We start from the raw sequence: 24,734 nt of genomic DNA, 5'->3' as shown, positions 1-24,734 counted from the left end.
TTACCACTAGGCCACCACCTAGATGGTTTACTAATAACATTCTTATTCGTAGTGTAGATGGTATTCGAATGTGAACATTTACAAATCACTAGTTTGGTTGTTCTTTTCTTTTATGTTTTGTTATTTTTATTTTTATTTTTTTGTAATATGCTCATTTTATTTTCCTATAAACTATCTCTGCACCATATATCAAGAAACATTAGTCTGTATTCCTTAAGGAATGGTTTCCCTTTTAAGTTGAATGAATGATGACTGGGAGGAGTTTTATTAATTTAACCTAAAATTCTCCAGTTTTTAAAATCTTAGACGAATATATTAATAATGATGACTGCAGGGTTCTATAGTTATATTTACACATGCATATAGCTCACATAATACATATGTAGTTAAGTAAAATGCAGCAGAACTTGCTGTGCTTGCTTGCATGATCAAGTAAATAAGACAAAGTATATATCATGATCATGACTTGAAAATTCAACAGAACTTACTGTCTATATATATATATATATGCAAGCATATAATCCGTGCTTAATTACTGTCAGGTTTTCTTTCCAGGACAATGGTAGCCAGTATATATCAGATTCCCAGAAATTATCTTTTGACATGGTGAAATCATAACAGCTAAAGAAAGCTATACTTAACCCCACTTCTTGGAAGTTTTATTTTCATGATGGAAATGAAATGAGCAGGGAGACGAGTTTTTTCTTGTTTGCTGCTATTGCTTTGAACCAGATTTTCATGTTCTTCGTGCCATGTCTCTGTAGGCTATCAGCTTTTAAAACAAAGGAAAGGAAAGCTAATACCCAAGAGTGCGTAAAGGTATTCCCGCTTTTTTCCTTCTGCTCATCACAAATAATAATAATAATTAAGAAAGAAATTAGTGCGCAATGGTACCCCCAACGGAATCTCTTAATTAATTATCGTGTGGCACTAAGACTGGACTGGAAAGTGAAAATCACTTCCTATAAAAAATAACATGAGGGAAATGAATCAATGATATAATATAGTAATTAATCAGCACTAGCCTAAGTTTTTCTGATTCCTTGTAAGAATGTCTTTGTGGTATATCTTTCCAGGCTCTGCAATGTGTAGAAATTGATAATGTGGTGGCAACACAGGTTATCTTCTTCTCCTTCTAGTGCATACTAGACCGATCCGTATTATTTTTTCAATAAAATATTTAGACATTGTAAACGTATTTTAAAAACAAGAAAGAAATCCAATAACTCAGGTTATAATCTTGATCAACTAAATAAACTAGTTTTATTTGAATCTTATGGGGAAAAAAATCATGATAACATGAAAAAAAAAAAAAAAACCTTTATCCAATAGCAAAAAGACAATGTTTTTTAATTTTTAGCAAATTAAATATGGAATGATGAAATATGATAAAAAAGAAGAGGATAAAAAATGGTGTGAGCCAATCCAAGCCAGCAATGGTAGACATGTAATTTGAACATTAACGGGTGAACTTGTTCGGATTACCCTGACAAACTCGCATCTTACGTCATGAGGTCGGTATAATTTGATAGAAAAGGAAATGGAAAAAAACCACAAAGCCATTTTTTAATAAAAAAAATTGTCAAATGACAAAATTGAAAAAGAAAATAAGACAAAAAAAAGATTTCAACCCCTATTACTTTTCAAACTCGTGACCCAGGTCATCAGACCGAAAGCATTATATATGAAAAAATCATGAAGCTCAGTTCCTAGGAAACAAAACGTTGAAGGATGAAATTGATAAAAAAAAATACACAAAAAAAATCCAAAATAAAAAATAGCAATTAAAAAAATAATGATTAAAATTGAAATAAAAAATAAATTAAAGGGAAACAACCAAAAATATCCTCGAGCTCAAATCTATTTTTTTAGATGAGGGTAAAAAAAAACATAATTTTAACACCCCTCATTATATTGAATAATTTGATACAAAAATCGACCGTGATGATGGCTGCAATCATCGCCAATACCAACGTTCTCTCTATTTCGAAATCTAGGGACCCCCTCTCTCCTCCACCAAAAATAGATTGAAAAAGAAGAAGAAAATAGAGTTTAGTATCAAAATTAAATTTTTAAAAATTAAAGGGACCAGTCACCTAATAGCTAAAATGACCCTCTCTCCTCCACCAAAAATAGATTGAAAAAGAAGAAGAAAATAGAGTTTAGTATCAAAATTAAATTTTTAAAAATTAAAGGGACCAGTCACCTAATAGCTAAAATGATGAAGGACTAAAATGAACTTTACAAACAAATTTCAATGCCACCATCTATTTTACTTGCTATTTTCATGTCAATATTTGACTTTCAATTCAACTCTTCTTTTAAAAAAAAAAACATACAATTGGGTTATAATTTTCACTCAAAAATGCTCAAATGTAAAAATAGAAATTTAAAATTTTTTTAAAAAAATTACTATTAAAATCCATGGAGACAATTAGTGTGGATAAACAATAATGTATAGGAAAACTCCTTTATCTTTTAGATTATATTATAATATAATATAATGAATACTTACATAGTTTTTGTTACGTAACCATGATATTAAGGTCAGATTAACTTTCTAAAAACATTATTTCTTTCACGCTTTCGATTTTCTTCATGAAAATACAACTTGCTCCACAGAGGAAAGTGGAGGTGGATAAACTCAATTGTTTATCCACCTCAATAGATGCTCATCGCCCTATGATTTTGAAATAAGTTAGTGATGAGGTATAAAAATTCAAATAATTTAGAAGCATGATTTATATATTAAATAATTAGTTAATTTATTACCTCTTACAACTTGATATATTCTTTCTAGTTATGGTGATTAGTAGCTTATACATAATATCTGGTAGGCTAATATAGCTAATAACTGCAAAAAAAAAAAATTATAGATTTGATGAGGATTCTTGGATGCTTGAGTGAGTATATTTTTAGAGAGAAAAGGTATACTGATATTTTAGAAAAATAGACTCTGAAATTAAATATGTATGCTAAAAATATTGAGAATGAAGGGATTGTAAACTTGAAACTTGAAAGATTCATTGGATATTTATAGCCAATGAATCTTGTTTTTTTATGAGGGGAGGAGCTAAAGAGTCATTTCATCCCTATGATATTTTGAGTTGTATTCCACTCAAAAAAATATATATTGAATCAATATAAATATTAAAGGATTCGTGTGGAGATCTTAAAAAATTACTGAGTGAGTATTGGGCTCATGCGAGTTTCCTGAGTCCGTTAAAAGCAGAAAATGAGTTATTCGTGGTTTTGAACCTGTTAAATCTGATTTCCTTACCGGAAAAAGCTCTGTCAAAGAAGTTTCAAAGCCATATCAAATGCCCACCCAACCAAAATTTAAGAAAACTAGAATTCATGGATGTGATTAGATGTGGTTGAAATTACATTTTGCTTTGATCACAGTTTTGAAAGTATCTGGTTAGTCAATATATTTTACACGAGTTTCTCTAAAAATTCTCTTATAAAATCTTGGTTATGAAAAAAATTGTAATTTTTTTTTAACTTATTTTTTCAAAATGCAATGCCAAACATGAATTAGATTCTAAAAAACATTTGTCATGAAAATAGTGATGGGTAGATTAACATGTATAGTAATAACAACGAATTTATGTTTGTGCGGCATCCTGGACAAGACAAAAAACTTTTGCAAGTCCTCGTCATTAGCACAGAAAACTACATTTTTCACGTATGCAAATTGCTATTGAAAACGCAGATAGGCAGGTCTCTATCAAGTAATCATCAAATAGGCAACAGGAGTTTCTAATGGCAAATCTTTTGATCAGCTTATCGTGTCGTCCCTGATATTCTATCCAGCAGGAAACGATGTGCAATACAACCGCTCTAAATAGACAGTATAAATAAACCACCATATGTGTTCAAGCTCCTCATAGGAAAGCCTTCTACTCTCAACAATCTTCAGAAATATACTCACTTCGCACGCCTTCTAAAAATCTCTCAACAGCCACGTCAAACTCTTGAGCCCACTGTGACAATGGATGTGGTGAATGTATTGATTCAAGACAAGCCAGTGGTGATTTTCAGCAAGAGTTCTTGCTGCATGAGCCACTCTGTCGAGACACTTATACGAGGATTTGGAGCTAATCCAACAGTTTATGACCTCGACAGAATTCCAAATGGACAACAAATTGAAAGGGCATTAATGCAACTTGGGTTTCGACAGAGTGTACCTGCTGTGTTCATAGGCCAACAGCTGGTTGGTAATGAAAGGAATGTGATGAGCCTACATATTCAGAACCAGCTAGTCCCATTGCTTATACAAGCAGGTGCTATTTGGATTTAGAATAAATTGTTTCTCCCTGACACAGGACATGGATCATGTCATCCTGCTCAACATTTAGATAAGCTACTAGTTTTTTCTTTTTTTTCTTTTTTTTCCTTTTCTTTTTTTCCGAGAAGCAGAAAATAATAAGAGGCATGGTTCAGAACTGTTTTAGTTTTTAATTTATCCTGACAGGATCACTCTTGTTTGCTAATAAGAACTTCCACACATCTATGCTGTCTTTGGTAAAGATGTTGAGCTTTTGTTTCTTTCTATGGGTTCAAAATCAAGCATTTTGGTGCACACACCGATATCTGGTGTGAGATACAGAGCATGAGCACTTTGTGTTGAGGATAACAAGGGCTTGGAAGACTTGTGAACATTTGTCAACCTTCTTTATAATAAATAAGAAATTTCATTACAGCTGAAAACCTTACGCAAAGTAACTACAAAACAAAAAATCAAAACTGTTCCTTGCAAAAACACAGAATGTGACAAAAGTTAGAGTACATTGCATTTAGCATTGCCTCCTAAAGATGCTTATAGCACCATAAAATCTGTGCTGGGCAGATTGCAAAATTTTCCTTTTGTTGGACAATCTGAACCATGGAGCTTGTTGTTCCTTCCTTTATGAAGTAGATGTACGAGCGCCAAATGAGAGCAAAGAACAGTTGGTCGAGACTCATGATCTTGATCTTCTTGATTGAGCATAACGCGCATAGAAGTGATATTCCTGCCATCTTGATTTGCCTACTCCTGGTAGTTAACAGGCTAGCTAGACAATAAGCCATGTCTTCGGGCATGCATTCTCCCCAAAAGTAGCTTTACACCAACTCACCCTTTATAGTATCATTAACTTCAGAACAAGGCTGAAAATGGTCGTCAATTGCAGCCTGGATATCCATTTGATCTTGATCTTGTTGAAGATCAAACCCAATTTTCATCTTTATGTTGCCTTGGATTACCTTTTTTAGTTTCTTATAAGTTGTCTCCTATAAAGCACCCATTCTTCAGTCAAGTACTTCCTCAGTAATCCTATAGCTCGATGGAACTTGCAATGCCTGCAGCTTTTAATTTTAATTCCTTTCTCGTTGTCGAGCCTAATCCTTATGTTCTTAATCTGTTCTGGTTCCATTGAGCTATAGGATTGCTGAATGACAAAGGAGTTGATAAAAATTAATGAGAAATCTTGTGGGGATGTGTCTCCTTGTTGTCTGCATGAAACACTGATGTTTTCTTTTTTTTTATTTTTTTTATTAATGTCACGTCAACTTGCGCGTATCTCGACTAATCCCACAAACTCTGAAGTTAACGACCATGTAAATCTCCAGTGGCTATCATATTAACAACCACATGGCTTGAATATAAAATTACAAGGAAGTAAATTTCTTGATCCCAAGTTCCATTTATGTTTTCTTAGACATCCTGGTTTTTTTTTTTTTTTCCGTTGTTGTTTTCAGGGCTCAGGATTAAGCATTCTGCTAATTAGTTGCTTTCAGATGAATAAAATTTGATAACTCATTAAAAAAAATAAAAAGTGGGGAAAATGGAACACGGGATCACATTAGGATTAACGGTAGAAAAATGACACGTGATCTACCAAATTATCTGCATCGATTCAGAGAATGTGCTGGAGTTGTCGCATCACATAATCATGTTTAAAGATTTTGAAGAAAAAAATAAAATTGAGTGGTTTGGAAATAATATTCACATTCTGAGTCACGTTGCGATGGGTTATTTCCTGTTCTATGCTTGAAAGGTTGGATTAGACAATTTTGGGAGTAATTTATTTGTTTTGGGCCTAGAAGTACAGATAACTTACTGCTATGGAAACCAAATTAGCAAAAGATTGTCCAAGTTAGGACTTGAACTTGAGGTTCTGCTTTGCCTCAGTACATCTGAGCTCCATGCTCCCTGATTGCTCACATCAATTTTCAAACGCTTTTTTAAGCATCAACATTGCTGTTGGAATTTCGTCTAATGGATTGCATCTGGAAAAGCTATAAAAGTGAGAATACAGCAGTCAGCCATATCTTTCTGGATAAAATAGCGTATCACCACAAACAGAACCATCATGCATGAACAACTTGATAAATCAATGTCAGAGTGTGTAATCCAGATAATGATGCCATAAGTCAATATCACAATCTATTCGATATTCAAGTTTTGAAAATACTGAGCAGTAAGATGATGACATAAAGACTTGCAAATAACTTTCTGATAAGGAACTCATTTGATTCTATTGCTTCGAATATATTCTCGAATAAGAATTAACTTCTAGATTCTACTTCGAGATCACTGATGTTCTACCTCAAGAAAAATGTACACATGAACCTAGCCAATGAACATGCTCAATATACATAAACAAAAAGGAATAAAAGGGGAGCAATAAACTTCAGTAATTATAAAACACAAAAAAATCTGCCGGCATGTAAGTTGTAACTTGCACATAAGACATGGCAAGGACTTGGTAAAGAGAGACTAGCAAAAAGCATTCGTTCTACCTAAAGAAAAATATACACAAGAACCTAGCCAATGAACATGTCCAATATACATAGACAAGGGGAACAAAAAGGAAGCAGTAAACTTCAGTGTTTCTAAACGTACTTGAAAAAAAATGCTGTCGGCAGACATATCAGTAGGAACTTGCACAGAAGACATGGCAAGGACTTCGAAAAGAGAGGCTAGCAAAAAGCATTTGGGCAACATCTGCATAGCTAACTGGGCTGTTACAGACAGCATTGTAACATACAAAGATTAGCCTCTAAAGAAAGTTTTCTTTAGGACAAGGTCCAAACAAATGTTGGGACTTTTGGCTGACTACCATGAACTACCACACAAGACAGAGCAAGGACTTAGAAGAAAGCAATCGGTATGCAGGTCATTGCACCACTAAAACAAAGAAGGTTGACAGCAAGGTAACATCCCAGAGTTCATAGACTCTAAAGAAAATCTCTTTTTAGGATATAGTCCAAAGAAATGATGACATTTTCTTTGGACCACCATTGCAGAAAACATATAGCAAGCATTTGGGGAAAAGAAACTGATAGCCAAAAAACCAATTGAGCATGCAGATCACTGTATCACTAGAACAAATGAAGCTGACAGGGAGCTAACATCCCAGGGTTCGCAGCCATATAAGCGGCCAGGCTTGCAAATCATACAAGTTTCAAAAGGATATCCCGCTGTTTCAGTCATCAAAAGCACCTTGGGGATCCTCAATAAGAACCGAACAAAGGCAAAAGAAACAGACCCTAAAGGAATTCGTCTCTAAAAATAAGTAACAAAAGAAACAGAAACGGAAAATAAAATCCTTCAAAAAAGTGCTTCTTCTGAGAAAAATTGACAAAAAAAAAAAAGACAACGGTGTAATAACATCACGATGAAGTATTTGACTAGGGCTTAGAAATCTAGAAAATATAAATGATTTGATAGTCAAGGAAAAATGATGCAGCGATTATTTCTGAATAAAATCTCTTAACACGCTGCTTCTCTTCTCTAGATTTGCATTCCTCCGCCAATTGTCTACTGCAGTGCGGACAATGGCATTTGCCTGACGCATCTCCATAGCAGAGAAATTGTGCTCCACTATTCCCAAAGGTCCAGGCTGCAGTACCTTAACCACCGTTTCCATCTCTTGTTCAAGCTGCCTGTATCATCAGATACGATTAAAAACAGTAACTACAATTTTCAGTCGGATTGATAAGAATTTAAAACAAGCAATCCGTATGATTTTACTCTAAATTGAAAACCTAATTATTACTATTATTAAATAAATAAACTGTTTTGGACCTTACGAGTCTTGAAAAGGGGAAAGCACTTCGCATTCCAGAAAGAGATATGCGCATATTTCCTTCTCGAAGACAATCAGTCCCTCTCTTTTTGCGATTGAATTCAATTGAATTGCGTTTCGTGCTCAAAGAAGGAAGCTGGAAGAGAGAGACGGTTGGTTTGTTTTGCTTTTTGTTTATAAAGTGATGCCGTTTTGTTTCCTGAAGTTTATGAAAGGAAAGATATTATGGGAAAAAAAAAACTACGGCTCCACCGGGGAACGAACTCAAAAGTCAAAATCACTAATTCCGTAGACCAACGCCTTATTCGTTGGGCCAGAGTAGAGTCCTTCTTTGTTAAGGGAGCTTGGGCCAGATATTTTTTTATAAATAAAATATATATACAGTTTTTTTTATGTATTTTGATACATTAAAAAATTTTAAGAGTAAATTAAAAAATATATATAAAAAAGCATCATTTAAAAAATAAATTTATAAAAAAAACCTTGTGTTCTTGTGTTGATGGGCCTAACAAGTTAAGCCAATGCATCTGGCCTATTTAGTAAAGCTCACGCACCTGGGCTCTTAAATTTTTTAATCGCAAATAGAATGGATGAATTTTTTGAAAAAAATAAAATCAGACAACATTTCATCTGATTTTTTCTGGATTCTGGACAATATGTTGGCTGGAAAATTAGAACTCAAGTTTTTTTATTAAAAAAAACTCATTTTCATCCTATTCTTAACCCAAAAATACTTATAAAACACTCTGGGTACCTTGATAAACCTATACATAACTTCAAAAAAAACCCTAAAAATCATTCTAAAAACTAAAATCAACTTAAAATACAAAAACTTTTCGAGCTCATATTTGTTTTTTAAGTACTTTCAATGTAAAAATAATAATAATATCTAAATTGAACTCCTCTCATCAAATAGAATCATTTGAGATAAAAATCGACTATTTTGGTTGTCAAAATCGGTGTCAACAATATTTTTCTCTCTCGGTCATTGAAATTCAGCAATTTTCTCTCTTCTCTCTCTAACTAGGAACTAAAAAAAAAAAATTTGGATCAAATTAAATTATTTTTTGTTGAAACATGAAAAATTGAAGGGATCTTATTGTTATAATTAGTAAAGAATCAAGACTAAGTTGAACATTTCACAAAAAATTTCAAAAATTATCTTTCAATTTCACCATCCCTTAACAATTTTAGCTAAATTAGCCACCAATTAGAACCTTGAAGGAAAAAAATTAAAAAATAAATAAAGGAAAAAAAGGGACTTAAAAAAACACTTATGGGCATAGTGAATCCATAGTGCCCATGAGTGTGAGGCTAAAGTACATGGGAGAATAATATTTCTCCCATGCATTTTAGAGTTTTCTATAACTTTTTTTTTTGCATGGATAAAAAAAATGAACTAAAAAAAATGTTTAGACTCCAATGAACTATTTGATATCGTTATTAAATATGATTTAATAGATGAACTGTGAATTATCTCGAGTTAATTTTTTTTACTTAGCTCTAGTTTAAAATTAATCCTTTGAGAGTTGCTCTAATATGATAGTCGAGTTGATATGTCGGAAGATAACCCAAACAATTGGTAAAAAATATAGTTGAGCTTTTTTTAAAAAAAAATACATGATTGCATTTTTTTTAAATATGGAGATTGTGACATATTAGATCGACCAAGTTTCATGACTTAATTCACTAAACCTATGAACGAGTTTATGGATTCCACTAAGTTTAACAATTTTGTTTTTTAAATTATTTTTTTACTTAATTATATAATATAAAAAATAAACACTCATATAATTGAGCATCAATCAAATATCAAGATGTGTTTTTTAAGACTGCAATAATTTCATAGAAAGCAAATCGAAACAAATTATGAAGAACACTTAAAAATCGATCAAATGTTGAAAGATAAAATTGATTAAAAAAATCCCAATTGAAAGAAGAAAAAAAGATAAAAGATGGGAGTTTTTAAAAAAGAAATTATTTTGTATTGTTATTAAATTGAACCCAACGGGTCAACCTTGAAACTTTTTGGCCCGACTCCTTGCCTAACCCGAGTTTATAATTAACTTGCACGAGAGTTTACTCTGTGTAACTCAGTTGACCTGGCAAATCTAAAGGAAATCCCGACAACCGATAAAAACATGGTTTGGTTTTTAAAAAAAATTCAACATATTTTTTTTTTAATATTAAAACAATGATATATTAGATCGACTCGAGTTTTGCGGCTTAACTCGTAAAACTTGTGACCCGAATCATGGAGTTCACTAGGTTTAAAAACTTTGTTTTTTAAAACATAGTTTATTTAATGATATGATAATAAAAATAAATGTTTATAAAAATTAATCAGCTATCAAATGACATTACCTTTATTTGAGACTTGAAATGTAATTAAATAATTTTATTATACTTAAAAATTGAAAAAGATATTTATATTCCTGATTAATTTTTTAATCACTAATAAACTATATAAAAAAATAAAAATACTCCCAACACAAAAACATTTGAACATTTGAATTTGTGTTCGGTTTTTAGTTTTTTGTTATCAACCTTCCACGCTGCTTTTCTGGATTGGGTTGGTTTCTGAATTATCTGTGACACGACCACCAGTATAACTAATTTCTTTCGTTCTGTCTATTAGGTCTATACGGCCTACTTTTTCTTTTTTTGGATTTTTTATTTTCTATAAATGTATTATCAAGAGAGGCATAACTTAAAAGGAATTGATTGCAATCGAGGATCACATCGTGATCATTTTTGTGACCGAATGATTGCGCATGCAGTTTCTTATTTTATACATTTTGCTGTTTATTGCTACTTTGGAGCATAGTTTTACGATGGCATTTTGGATATAAAGTAAAAAAATAAAAATCAATCATTACGGAAATAATTATTACAACAACCATTTTTTAAAATATAAAAATTAATTTTAAAAAAATATTTAATATATAAAAAATTAAAGGGTGATTTGTAAATAGAAAGAAAGAAAAACTATTAAACTATTAATAATAATTGAAGAAAAAGAGATGAAAAAAATTATTTTGGGGTGTATTTGGAGACAAAAAAAGAAAGAAAATGAAAAGAAATTTTAAGAAATTAAGGGGTTAAATTATATCCTCCAAGGATGAGGGTATAATTTAACCCCACTTTTGGTTCCTTTGAGGGTAAATTTTAACCCCTTTTTTATTCATATTTTCATCATCATCACACAGCACTCAAATTAGATGTGGAATACATTTTGTCTCAATTATATATTTAAAAGTATTTAATTGATTAATACACGTTATATATTTATATGAATGCCACTAAAAACTATCTCTAAGAACTTTGATAAAAATAAAAAATAAAAAAAAACTATAATTTATAAATGAAAATTTAATTTATTTTTGTAAATCCGCAAACATCCCATGTGCCAAACACAGACTAAAGAAGAGTCCCACCAATTTATTTTTGTCATGTTCGTGCAGAAGACAGAGTAGATGATATCAGGAGTTGCTTGAAAATTGAAATGCGTGTCCTAAAAACCCCATGCATTACATATTTTCCAGACATCATGGCCTTTTACAGAACAAGTTTGATTGAGCTCCTGCTGCCTTCAACGGCCCATCAAACAAAAACTTAAGGCAGCAATATTCTCGAACAAACCTGGCAACTCAGTATCAACACTCCAAAATCACAATATATTTACTATACACTTTTTTTTAACTTGAAATTTTTCCCACACATTTACAGTCATGAAACCGAGTGACGCCTTCTCTTCTGGAATAAGAACCTTGTTTCTGAATTAGCCTTGCCCCCTAGGGGCTTAAGACCATTGATTCGAAATAGGGTGTTAAGCTTGCTTAATTTTTTGGTGAATGATTTGAACAACTTGTTTGCAGGGTGAGTCCTTACCAGCTCCTGTTTCATGGACACATGGTCCTTCTCGAGATCAGTCAGCCTCATTCTCATTCTTGCTACTTCAAGCTTCAGCTCTCGGTTCTCTCTTCTAACCGATGCATAATTATCTCTTGGAGAGATGGCTCCACTTCCTGCACCACTGCCTGAACGTTGAGGGAATTGACCATTTAATGCACCAAAGAATAACTGGTTGTGTCCCCCGTTCATTGCATTTCGGAGCCTGATCTGTTCAAAGTATAGCACTTGGACTGCCATCTGTACAGGTAACCTCTCATTTTGTGCAGCATGGCTGCAGGCTTCTTGAGATAATTTCTGGCAATCGATGGTCTTGCAGAGTCTGTAGCGTTCAGAATCTTTAATGTTTGGATGAACCTGTAAGTAGATCATGAACAAAACACAAAATGGTGTTCAAATATTATACATGAAAAATCTAGAGGCATGCAGATGAAGTGGACTGTTGAAATAACACTGCTTCTGTGAATACAAAGAGAGAAAAGTAGGAAGAGCTACAAACCTTGAGGAAGATATCCACAGCTCTGTACAATCCATCACCAACAATACGAGCATGGTCTGGAAGTAGTTCCGCTAATGCTATAAACTTTGATGGCAGCAAGTTCGAGTCTAGAGCAACTTCTGCAAGAAAATTATCCAGTAGCTTTGATACCTTTAGAATTGAGCTCTGTTTAGGAGAACCAGGGCTGTCAAAATCATAAACCATCTCACTTTCATCCCGTAAGTTGTTGTCTTCATCATCATCCTCATCATCCAAGTTTAGAAAGATAGAGAAGATCCTCAAGATCGAATCAGTATCGTACATGGTGCAGTGGTTGTTTCCATGTGAATTTGCTGGTATTAGGATGTCCTCAAGAATTGCCTGATCTAGTTGAAGACCAATCCTCCTCTCCAAATCAGATCTGCAAGAAGTAGTTGCTGATGACGCTATAGCAGTTTTTAATAAACTTGAAAGAAAAGCCATTGGAACTGGACACTTTCTTGATTGGGTTGGTAGTAAGCTAACTATTGCTTCAACAATGACTCTTTGTTTCTTCTGCAACTCCAAATCCAAGAGACTTCCCTTAACCAATTGAGGGTCCCTGCCAACAAGGCCTTGAAGAGAATTATGGGCGTAGTTTATCAAAATTTTGCTAATCATATCCTGTTTTAGACCCTTTGATTTTACTGCGGATAATACTCTTTGGAAGAAATCAAGACTCAGCACTGCTAGTGATTTTCCCCACCAGTCTGATGGTGTTTCTGGTTCCATATGTGGCATACTTTTTGCAGGGAAGTTGTGATCAAGCTTTAACAAGCCAGAGGTCAGCTGCTCTTTGCATGCATTGCTTGCAATTGCATTGATAAGTCTACTGACCAGGTTGATCTCTTCCGAAATGGGCAATAGAGTTTCACAACGGTGAATAACCGAAATTGAACTTGATATGTTTGGAAGCACCATCTCCTTCAGATATGCTTCAGCTCGGGCTTCCAAGTTCTTCTCTGCGAAATCTTCTGTCATTTCCAGAAAATGGGCAGCACAACATAACATAGCAACATTTGATTGTGTAATCTCAACATTCACTCCATAGCAGAACTTTGCAGCAAGCTCGAAGGCCTCTGGTCCACCAGGTACAGCAGGGATATTTATGCGCGAGATCTTTGAGTCTTTCGCTTCTAGCAACAGTTTACGGATTCTTCCACTTCGAGAAACCAGAGGAAACTGCATAGAGTTTGAATAATAAAATCAATGCTTCTAGTGAAGTATAAAGTTTCCTCTTTGTTTTTTCTTTTCTTCTCACCATAGGACAATCCATTTATTTAACATTAACGTACGACAACATTAAACAAGTAGAAATTATTTTCGGTAATAAATACCACAAATGATGGCAAGGTGTCAGAGGTAAGAAGATCAGGAAGCTGTTTTAGATCCTAAATTCCTATTGTAAAATGCATGCCCATATGAGCGTACTAGATTTTCCTTACCTTGTGAAGTGCAAAGTTTGCAGCTCCTACTTCGACTGTAAGATCACTAGAAACATCCGAAATTGGCCTGCAAGACGGTAGAATGATTGAAGCGGGACTGCATAGAAAACAAACAAAAAAATCCAAAAAAAAGGAAATAAATGATTCCTACACGTTTGTCGGTGCCAATAATTTAGAGACCATGTAAGAGCTTCTACCATAGGGCTGAACTCCCATTTTTTAAACCATAAATCCCAAACAGATGCACTGGACCGTAAGTGCTCAAGTTCTATCCATACACAAAATAGCTTAAGGACTCTATATGTAAGTGTTTCTGGACTAGATTAATCATGAAGTAACAACCTCATATCTCTGGACTGAATTATCCATCTTCATTGTCTGAATCGACAAAGATGGCCCAGATGGAAAACCAAGAGCTCAATTATTAAACGATGAGTGGGACTGCCCAAGCAGATTTGCAGCAGGCAGTACGGTTATATTTTTGTTTTAAATGTAAAAAAAACTGAACTGCATAGTGCAGAACTGGTTGTTCTTGTGCAATGGAAACAATTTCGAAATTTTGCCAGCCTACATAGATATGACAGGATGCATACGGGTCGCTTTTGAGTTATGAGATAGCTGTGTTTGTCTCAAGCAATTATGTCATACTCATTGAACCACTGTACGGCCTATGGGTACATGTTTTAGATCTTATCCATGGTTAAAATAAACGGGCGAATCATTGAGTGGTAACAGGTAAAAAACTAATTGCAATACATAAAATTGAAGATGCGGGATGGGAATGTATCTGCAGCCTCATGCCTTTGTCGTTCAATTCAGGCAGAACAGATGGAAAGTCAAGGTCATATGTTTGATCTGTCAAAACTGCTGTTTTCTTCTCTTAATGGCCGAGCATAATCAGCTATTGAAGCTCATAAAATTACTGGACCTACAAAAGGCATGCTGTTGGGGATTGTAAGGGAAGTCTAAGAAAGAAAGTTATTTTTCTTCTTTAAATATATATATATATATATATTTCAGCCTATAATCAATCTACCAGATTCTGTTTTTGACTGATTAAAATCCAAAACTCTGAGTTTACAAGAATTGCAGGACTGACAGAAGACCAACTACTGAATTGTGCAAGGTTTTCAAGTTATAGAATATTTTTTTCATCAAAAAGAAAACAACAAGGTTGGAAAACTAAATACTCAACACAGTTAGTAAATTTAAAAGAATCTTTCCAAAACAAAAAATAAAATTTCCAGACCTCTTTTTCTGGGAATACACTTTACAGTTTCCAGCATCCTGCCTTAATTTTTTTATTTCCATATTAATCAAGAAAAATCTGAACTTGATGAAGAAAAATCACGTCTTCCTCTGAGACTAAAATCACATTCTTAGAATTCTGAACCCAATCTACATATCGAACTTCCAGTGATCTCTCTAATAACAAAAACCCTCTCAAGCATTATACTCTAGCTAGGTTGTGCAGCTGAAAACTCGGAGCAAGCATCGGAAGATTTTATGCTAGAACTATGAAATGTACATAGAAACAAGCGTCACTAAACAGCTAATTGGAGTTGATAGCTAGTGACATGAAGACAAGCATGGGACAAAGCTGGTTAGAAAGTAGTTTAGGGAAGAAAAGATTACCATTCAGTAGCATGCCTTATACTTGAGCTTGGACGAAATGCTCTCTTCCCTGATATACTTGGCTTCAGTTCACCTACTGTAACCACACCCATCTCCTTGTTAGAAAAAGAAACCTGGCAATTCAGTCTTAGATTCCCGTCTGAAAGTTCTGCACCACCAACCCCACTACCTAACAAGTGAGTGTCTCTCTTTCAAAAATCTAACTGTTTTTAACAACCCATCTCTTGTTAGTACAAACCAAAACAGGAGTTATTATTCTTCTTCTGACAGGTTGTTCAAGGGACAACTCTCTTTCTTTATTTCTATTTAAAAAGAGAGGTGGAATTATGAGGTTGAAGTTAGGGTAAAATTCAAAACCATTTTATACACACACACACAAAAAAAAAAACCTGGATATGGTATAAAAACTCATTTTAATTAAAAAATTAACCTTATAAACAGTTCTATAGCATAACCCATGCTGGCTCAATCTAAAGTCAAGAGTGAGGGTTTTTTTTTTTTTTTTTTTGTGGGAGGAGACTTATGATATATATACTTTAATCAGTGCTTACAAGGTGAAAGTCAAGAGCTTTGGAGGTGTGCAACAGCACTTTTCGGTGAAAGGCAGTGAGATGTAGCCTTTTTTGTTACATGGTTTTTGCTTTGAGAAATTTGCAGGAATCCTGAAGGGCTGCGGTGCTTTTAGGGGATGTAATCATGGCTAGTGAAAGCTACGCCCATAAAGATTAGCTTAATTTAATTCTATATTAAGTGTAAAGCTCGCAAAAGTGGAAATGAAGAGAGGATGAGTTGGATAACATGTTGTAATGAGAACCACAGCACCCCAACCTGAACTGCTTTTCATGGGTGATTAATGTATCCTATTTTAGTCTAAGATGCAAACCTGTAAGCTTTTGAGAGAAAGTAGTCTGCTTTTTGAGCGCTCACACGCCATAGTTACAGTTTGGACATTACAGTTCGGTAAGAACATTGCATTAACTAACCAGTACAAAGAAGAGCTAAGCTATCTACAGGAAAATTAAAAAGAGGATGAGTTGTCAAATCGGATGATGATCCCATATCCCACGTTTACTAGGAGTCTAGGACCGACACGCGTACAGAACTCTCTTTCCATCTGTAAGTTTTGGATTACTTGGGTCGTGTTTCAACAGTTGTTTTTTAAAATATTTTTTATTTATAAAAATATTTAAATAATATTTTTATATTAATACGTTAAAATGATCTAAAAAACATTAAAAAAAATTATTTTTAAACATAAAAGAAAAATAAAAAATTTTAGATTTTTGAAACACGTAACGAGCCGCGTTTCTAAACATTATCTTCGTATGATCACAATAAATTAACGAAAATGTTGAGCGTTAAAAATACATAATTAAAAAATAAGGGCATCATATCATGAACTTAGACTCTATTTGTTTCATGGAAAGTAGTTTTCTAGAAATTAATTTCTAAACTTTCTTATGTTTATTTATTACGAAAAACACTTTTCAATCAAAGAAAAATTTAACTTAATTTCTAAAAAAGTTTTTTCCTTTTATTTTGGGCAGAAAACACTTTTTAGAACTTATAGAAAATTCATAATTGTCTTGTTATTTGTTGATTATATCAAATTTGATCATCAATCTTTTCATTACTATATATTTTGTTTTAAATCCTTTTTTAGTCCTTATTTTTATTTTTATTTACTTTTCTCTTATCATGTTGTTTGTTGATCATATCAAATTTAATCATCAATCTTTTCATTACTATATATTTTGTTTTAAATCCTTTTTTAGTCCTCATTATTATTATTATTATTATTATTTATTTTTCTCTTATTATTTTTTTAATTGAAATTTTTTATCTATTATATTTGATCCCTATTCTTTTATTGCTATTTATATTTATTTAAAATAATTTATAAAATTATATTAACACATGCTCTCACAAACAAATACTGGGAGTTAATTTAGAAAGGAAGTTCCCACCCTCCGAGTCATGTTTGATTTAGAACTTTGCCTCAAACAAAGCTTGGTGTGTGTACGTATATATGTGGGTCAGTAGACATCTAGTGTTGGGGCATGTATGAATTATGATGACTGTTGGCTTAATCATAACTTGAGATTGCACGATCAGTGGTAATAATGATTCCATCAATTCCAGCCTTTCTGCGGCTGGTGATGTTATCAAGAACACCTAATTAATTGGTAGCTATATATAAAAAGTTCATTAATCCTGTGCTATTTGCCTTTAAGCTCTTCTTTCTTTAAGATACTGGGGTCTCTGCTAATTCCTCCATCCTTGCAGATTTTGCAGGCGTAGAGAGAGGGCTTGGCTGCTTTCTTCTTCTTCTTTTTTACTCTCTTGCCTTCAGTCTTGATTTTGCCCCTCCGTTGAAACAGTCAGCATCTTATTTTAATGTCTAGAATCGAATGCCGTCCATGGCTTTTGCCAGATGACTAAGCCCTGTAGATCAGGAGTGTGTTATCAGGCCTAAGATCTGGGATTGATTTGTCTGAATTGGACCAAGAAAGGCCAAGCAGAAGGCTGGCATATTTTCTGGCTGTGTAATGCTGTGACATGATGTTTATTCTATTCACTTTCAGTGCAAGTTCCACTACATGACACTACTTGGCGCCAATCAGAAGACTTAAATAATGAGACTGCTGCCTGAAGAATCAATAATGGGACTTGCTGTCTCGAGTCAAGAAAGGTGACAAAATATTTGAGTAGCTATTTCAGCTCTCTATTCACTACACATGCAAACAGGAAGCAAGGAGACGACGGCCTTGTGGGTTTAAGATTTTCACTTATACGGCAGTGCTTACCACTAAAGTATTTGTGCGTTTCAACTTTTGTGTCTTTATTGTATGTTAAAACCAACACAATAGGCCCCGCCATACTTTACGGTGCCCTCTTTGCTAATGTAACGTTACCATTCCGTTACATGTAAATATTAATTTCTTAAATCAAATAATGGTTTAACTGGTTATTCAAATTTTTTTGAACTCATCAGGTTAATTAGATTATATTAAAATAATTTTTATATAATATAATTTTAAACTCAAGTTAGTAAATAAATATAGTCATGAAATTTCTAGATCGACTTGTTAAGTTGGGTTTAATAATGCTGTCAATAAATTTTCCTTGTCCTGGACATTATTTTTTCACGTGTAAAACAAACTAAGTTTTTTTTTGCAGCAGCATAGCAATCATCTAATTCATCCACTAAAAAATATTTTTTATTTTGGTAATTTTCAAATAGTAATTTATTAAAAATTCAGTTTTGATAAACTTATTTTATTTTATGTCTTGCAATCTTATTTTAATGTTTTAACTAATTCATCCATGCTTATTTTAGCATTTCATGGTTTGATGTTTTATCCTCTATATATATATATATATATATATATACTGAGAGAAGATATATTTCTTTTTCAACGCCAAATAGGTAATTAAAAAAGAAGACAAAAAAACACCCTTTTTTGTTTTTTTATCTCTATGTGAGCCATGGTACGTGGAGGGAGCAAAAGGTTGAGTGAAAGCCGAAGGGGGAATTGCACATGAAGGGAAAAGGACCTTGGAATCATTAGACAGATGAGCAAACTCTGTGGTTTCAATTATGGTTTGCAGAAAACATGTGAGCCCACCATTTTTAATCCTATGAAGGGCATGATTCTACATATATTGCATGCCATCAGGCTCACTGATATGATCTTGCTTGTCCAAGCCTACGAATTATTGCCCAATAAACAGCATGAATAGACCTGAAACTGCCCCTTTACCACAAAACCCTAAGCTTTATTATTATTAGACGCAGAAAAGAGGAATCCCACAATATCTTTGATATCTTAGACTTGAACTCTGTGTTCTACAAGGGTTAAGAGACAACATCGTGGGATTTCTAGGATCAGGACTACACGTGGGCCTCTTACTATTGCAAACAGCATTCATTTGCCAGGCCTCCTTTTAATGGGCTGCACGATGTCGCATCAAACTTGTCAACATGGTAGAATGAATGTTGCTTGTATTTGCAAAATATTAATACTACTTTTTTTTTTTTTTTTTGGAACAATGGCAGATCCAATAGTCATGAAAGATGCTTGTGATTTTTTAGGTTTAGGAGTTTTGTAATAATTTAATCTAACTTTAAGGTTGTTCCAACGTACAATACATTAAAATGGATTTTGCAAAGGCACATGCCTAGGCATATGATACATAGGAGAATAGCAAATCATTCCTCAGGTTATCTGTTAAAAAGCCATCCACTCTGAAAAAAAGAAGATAATTGAGGGCTTAATGATTACTCATTACAATAACATACAAGAAACCCGTGACGCCCTGGAAATTTCAATGCAAATTGCACATTTTCAGATAATTATGTGCGTGAAAAATGGGGGATTCATATATATAATATATCTTCTCTTCCAATAATTTTATCCACAAGTGTTCAACTTATACTTACATATAATACCTTATAAATTACATGCATAAACTTATTTACAATATAATTATTAGATAATACTAGTACCTATCCGATAAAACAAGTCAAGCAACTCGATGATCCTTTTTATTTGAACCAGGACCTTAAAAAGAAGATGCTTGTAACACACAAGATCACAAAAATTACCGTGAATATTTATATCATCATGATTACTATATTTTACAATTATATGAACAAAAATAATATCATTAATCTTTCTATAAGCACATCAATCTATATCTTTTTTAATTTAATGCTTCATCGTCAACCATCGATAAACTCTTTCTTTTCATTAAACATATGAAATTATTGCCATCACACATGTAACTATTCCTTTATTTTTATTTATTCTATGGCTCATCTTAATACAATTTTTCACTCACTTCTTTTATGTTTATCAAATTCGTTGTAACACATTTTTCATATTATGTTCCCTTCCACATCATATTTTATCTATTCCCCAATTCATCTTATGCGCGTAATTAATTCATGGCATTATTTCTCAACGCTTTTAATGCATCCCACATTTCAACTCTTAATTACAATTTTAGGCCTTTTTGGCTTCCCTGAGCATTTATTTTATTTCAACTAATTAACTAATTTTGATAGTTCATCAACCATCATATTATTATTGGCTCATCAATATCACTTTCAATTTCAATGCCAATTACGTCCATTATAGCTACATCCATGTAAATTTTCAAACTCAATATACTTCTAATCTATTTATAGTTTATACATACATTTCTTTCATTCTTATATATTTAATACTCATCTGGTTCTTTAAATATATTTTTTCATCTTAAATGTTCCTTGTATTTTTTTTTGTTCTTTTATTGAATTTTTTTTTTCATATAGTAAAATAAAATAAAATTAATGAGACTTTTTTTAAATTGTATAAAAGTTTAGTGATGATAATTTTTTTCATTTGAAGTTGGGTTATGTTGAATTGCTTTTCTCTTAGCATTGAGTTATGCTACCACCAGGACCCAATAGAGTTGGGTCCTCCTGTCAAATATTTCTAATTTTATTTTTTTATCTCTTTAGATTTTTTTTGTTTTTTATTTTTATTTTTTTTTCATACGGTAAATAGAAAATAAATTGATGAGACTTTTTTATATTATATAAAAATTGGATGATGATATTTTTATTTTCATTTGAGGTTAGGTTGGGTTGGGTTGAATTGCTTTTCTTTTAGCCTTAGGTCCCGCTGCAACCAGGACTCAATAGTGTTGGATCCTGCTACTAAATGTTTTCAATTTTATTTTTTGCCTCTTTAGATTTTTTTTCTATTCTCTTATTTAATTTTTTTTTTCATACAGTAAAGAGAAAATAAATTGATGGGACTTATTTTATATTGTACAAAAGTTGGGTGATGATAAAAAAAATTTCATTTGAGGTTGGGTTGAGTTGAATTTATATTCTCTTAGCGTTGGGTCCTGCTGCCAGCAGAACCTACTAGCATTGAATCCGGTTACCCAGCTAAACCCAACATCTTTTGAACTTCTTGGCCGCCAGACCCAAGGCTATTTTAGGTTTGGCTTGGCCGCTAAACCCAAGGCTATTTTGGGTCTGGCTTGGTCACCAGACTCAATAGCATTGGGTCTGGCATTGTCATCAAACCCAAGATACTTAATATATTTTTTATACTCTTCATATTTTTTTATATTTAAAAAAATTGTTATTTACTCGTTGTGAAGCGCGGGTCAATATGCTAGCATATTCTTTTATTTTTAGTAAAAACAGAAAAATCACCATATAATTTTGAAGCTCATAACATAAAGCAATTTTTTTACGAAGTAAAGCAAAAATAGAGATCACAGAGATGCAACCACAATACATACTGGTACGTATTGTGTTTAGTGCCCGTTTGGCACTGCGGCAGCGGCTGCGGCAGAAAACAAAAGCTGAATTAAAGTGTTTGGTTAATCCAAACTACACATTTTTTCACATGGGTCCCGCCTAATAATTGAGGTCGAACCTCAGCTCATGAGAAGCAGGTTTTATCTGCTTCTCCTGTGTTCTTCTCCTGCGGTCCTGCCTGCGTCTTCTCATGTGGAGAATGAACTCTCTACTGTCCACTTAAGTGGACAGTGGAGAGTTCCTCCACTGTTCACGTGAACAGTGGAGAATGTCTCCACTGTTCACGTGAACAGTGGAGAATGTCTCCACTGTTCACGTGAACAGTGGAGATCAGACCGGTCCAAAACTATAAAAATATATTGAACCGGGTTCGACCTAGTAAAAAAAATATTTTTATTTTTAATTGTGTTTTATTTGAAAAAACTAGTGTTTCACATTATTCAATAACACTATATAAATTAGAATAAGATAACTTGATGACGTAATATTTGTAGAATTTGATTACAGTCCTAATTTTATTTCTAATGATATTTTACCTGATATTGTTGCGCGCTTACGAAACCAATGAAACTGTAGTCCTTGTCGGATGTATTTCATACGTGATGGAATTGTAAATAGTTCAATGGAACAATATAAAATATTTTATATAAAGTATTATTTATTTCATAATGTAATAACAATAGTAAAATAAATTAAAAACATTCAATATATATATTAATTATTTTATAACCTTAATTTGAAAAGCATTTTTTTAACCAAACACATTAAACTACTTTTTACTCAACCTCAGTTTTAACCACAGTTTTAACCAAACATATATTTTTTCAAACCAACCTCAACTAAAAGTACTTTTTATAAAACAACTTTTTTCAAACCACAACCACAACAGCAACCACAATACCAAACACACTCTTAGTTTGGGTTGCAATGTATCCTTGAGGACATGCTTTTTGGTTGATCCACCCAGGGGCGAATTAAGAACACAAACACCAAACACACGAAACATAGACCTAGACGTCATTATAAGCTACTTTCACCATACTTGCTCAAAAGCTAACAGTTCAGCCTGTTCATCCAACTGGACAGTCGATGAAAACTTAACAAGAAAAAGATACCAAAAATAAAAATGTCATTATTGAGTTGGCCTGAAAGACATTACCATGTCCTAAAACCCCAATTATCATCAATAATAAAGTTTTGAATTTTTTATCAAAGAAATAAACTTTATAGCAAGAACACTTCAATGAGGACTTGGAGATTAGAATACATACCCTAGATAAGCTGCCAAGATTTCTGAAGAAAACTAGAACCCAAAATTATGCAGTAGAATGCATCCAATTTCTCCAATTATCACGCATGCATATCCAATGCTTTCCTGACTTATTAAGCCTAAAATCCCTAATTTACACATTTTGAGGTTTTTAGTTTCAACAATTCGTGAAACAAATGGATACAACAAGAGGAAGGAAAACATACCGAGCAAGAAAGTCAAAGTTCGTAAGAAGAACCTTTAAAAAGCTTCCAGCCCCAGATCTCATGTACAAAGTTGTTTGCTTTCTGTCTCTATTATTCTTCAATTCTTTTACAAGAAGTAGCTCTCTAGCTTGTCTCAGACTGATTGTGTTTGTGAGTGTTGTTTGCTTTCTCTGTCTCCACTGTTCTTTCATTTCAATAAATCCTGCATAAAACCCAAAACAAATCAAAACCCAGATCAAGAAACACAAAAGCAAACATAAGCTGTACTAAAACGGTTGAGCTGTAAAAGAAATATTGTGACTGTACTTGCAGAGAGAAGAAAAAAGGAGTGAGGCTTCAATTGAAATATAGAAAAGATCAAGTTGCAAAAGATGAAGTCCTAACAAAAATTGATCCTAAAAGAACTAAAAAACTCCATCAATCAAAATTAACTTTTATGAAATCAAGGTAAAATAAATATAAAGAAAATTATAAAAATTATAAAGCTTCATATAAAAAAAACTTGACCTTGAAAAATTAAATTAAAAATAAAAATAATTCTCATCAAATGTTAAAAGATGACATGAATAAAAAAAATATCAATTCAAAAGATTTGTCAAAGTAAATTCAACAAAAAAACAATAATTAAAAAAATCAAGATAATCTAAATTATTTTTAAATTAGTGAAAAAATTATATAGAAAGTAAATAAATAAAAATAACATAGCCTAATTTCTAATTGAATAAATGCTAAAGTCTGAAATTGAAAAGACACAAACTTAAAAAAAAAAATATAAGAAAAAAAATAAGCAAACCTTAAAGAATCTCGTGAACCTGTGTTAATTTCTAAATTTCACATCCTGTGAAATCTGGTTCAATAAAAAAGCTCAATTCCCAACAAATTTAATGTTGAATTATGAAATAAAAAAATTAATTTAAAAAATTATGAAAGTAAAAAAAATAACAATCCAAAGAATAAAAATCAAATTTGATATGAAAAAAACTTAAAGAATGATGAAATTGTAAAAACAATCAATTTAAAAAATTATTTCAAATAAAAAAAATAGCAAAAAAAAATCAAAATCAAAATTGAAAGATGAAAAAAATTAAAGGGAGATGCAATTAGAAAAGAATTTTAAATTTATAAATTATTTCAAATAAAACAAATAGTAATCAAAAGTACATTGATCAAATATGAATAAATAACAAAATTGAAGAGTTGCTCTGGAATTTTAAAGGGGTATGCATGGAAATCAAGGATAAGAGAGAGAAAGAAAATAAATAAAGATTACGAACGCCAAACCAGACCGCCATTGACCATACGCCTTGCCTCATCATGGGAGAATACCAAGATGATTTAAAGGCTGCCGC

At 32.6% G+C, this 24,734-nt stretch overlaps 3 protein-coding genes and 1 long non-coding RNA gene across 8 annotated transcripts; 1 reads left to right on the top strand and 3 right to left on the bottom strand.

Moving 5' to 3' along the window:
• Positions 1–3,710: 3,710 nt before the first annotated feature.
• Positions 3,711–4,532, top strand: LOC7491319 (monothiol glutaredoxin-S6). The gene has a single exon (XM_002320994.3). The coding sequence runs from the start codon at positions 3,995–3,997 to the stop codon at positions 4,301–4,303; it is 309 nt and encodes a 102-aa protein (XP_002321030.1). The 5' UTR covers positions 3,711–3,994; the 3' UTR covers positions 4,304–4,532.
• A 2,812-nt stretch (positions 4,533–7,344) lies between these two features.
• LOC7491318 (uncharacterized) lies at positions 7,345–8,284 on the bottom strand. The gene is made up of 2 exons (XM_002320323.4): positions 8,075–8,284; positions 7,345–7,932 (listed from the first exon to the last, which is right to left on the bottom strand). Exons 1-2 carry the CDS (start codon positions 8,128–8,130, stop codon positions 7,740–7,742), a joined length of 249 nt encoding a protein of 82 aa, XP_002320359.4. The 5' UTR covers positions 8,131–8,284; the 3' UTR covers positions 7,345–7,739.
• Positions 8,285–11,581: 3,297 nt separating this feature from the next.
• LOC7457961 (BTB/POZ domain-containing protein At1g03010) lies at positions 11,582–16,527 on the bottom strand. Of its 4 annotated transcripts, XM_024584327.2 has the most exons (5): positions 15,585–16,524; positions 14,101–14,877; positions 13,950–14,016; positions 12,487–13,686; positions 11,582–12,344 (listed from the first exon to the last, which is right to left on the bottom strand). In XM_024584327.2, the coding sequence occupies exons 2-5, from the start codon at positions 14,163–14,165 to the stop codon at positions 11,805–11,807; spliced, it is 1,872 nt and encodes a 623-aa protein (XP_024440095.1). In that variant the 5' UTR covers positions 14,166–14,877; positions 15,585–16,524; the 3' UTR covers positions 11,582–11,804. The 4 variants fall into 4 exon arrangements, with proteins under 4 accessions (XP_024440095.1, XP_024440094.1, XP_002320358.1 ...); XM_024584326.2 differs by lacking the exon at positions 14,101–14,877 and having other exon boundaries at positions 13,950–14,046; positions 15,585–16,527; XM_002320322.4 differs by lacking the exon at positions 14,101–14,877 and having other exon boundaries at positions 15,585–16,526.
• A 6,070-nt stretch (positions 16,528–22,597) lies between these two features.
• On the bottom strand, positions 22,598–23,766 carry LOC112324009 (uncharacterized). 2 transcript variants are annotated; one of them, XR_008057325.1, is made up of 3 exons: positions 23,692–23,766; positions 23,386–23,587; positions 22,598–23,307 (listed from the first exon to the last, which is right to left on the bottom strand). It is a non-coding gene; the product is annotated as an uncharacterized LOC112324009 (long non-coding RNA). The 2 variants fall into 2 exon arrangements; XR_008057324.1 differs by having other exon boundaries at positions 23,386–23,738.
• Between the last annotated feature and the right edge of the window lie 968 nt (positions 23,767–24,734).

This window comes from Populus trichocarpa, chromosome 14 (genome assembly GCF_000002775.5).
Source record: "Populus trichocarpa isolate Nisqually-1 chromosome 14, P.trichocarpa_v4.1, whole genome shotgun sequence".
NCBI classification, from domain to species: domain Eukaryota; kingdom Viridiplantae; phylum Streptophyta; class Magnoliopsida; order Malpighiales; family Salicaceae; genus Populus; species Populus trichocarpa.
Note: the sequence above shows the minus strand (reverse complement) of the source record. Positions and strands in the feature narration are given on the sequence as shown.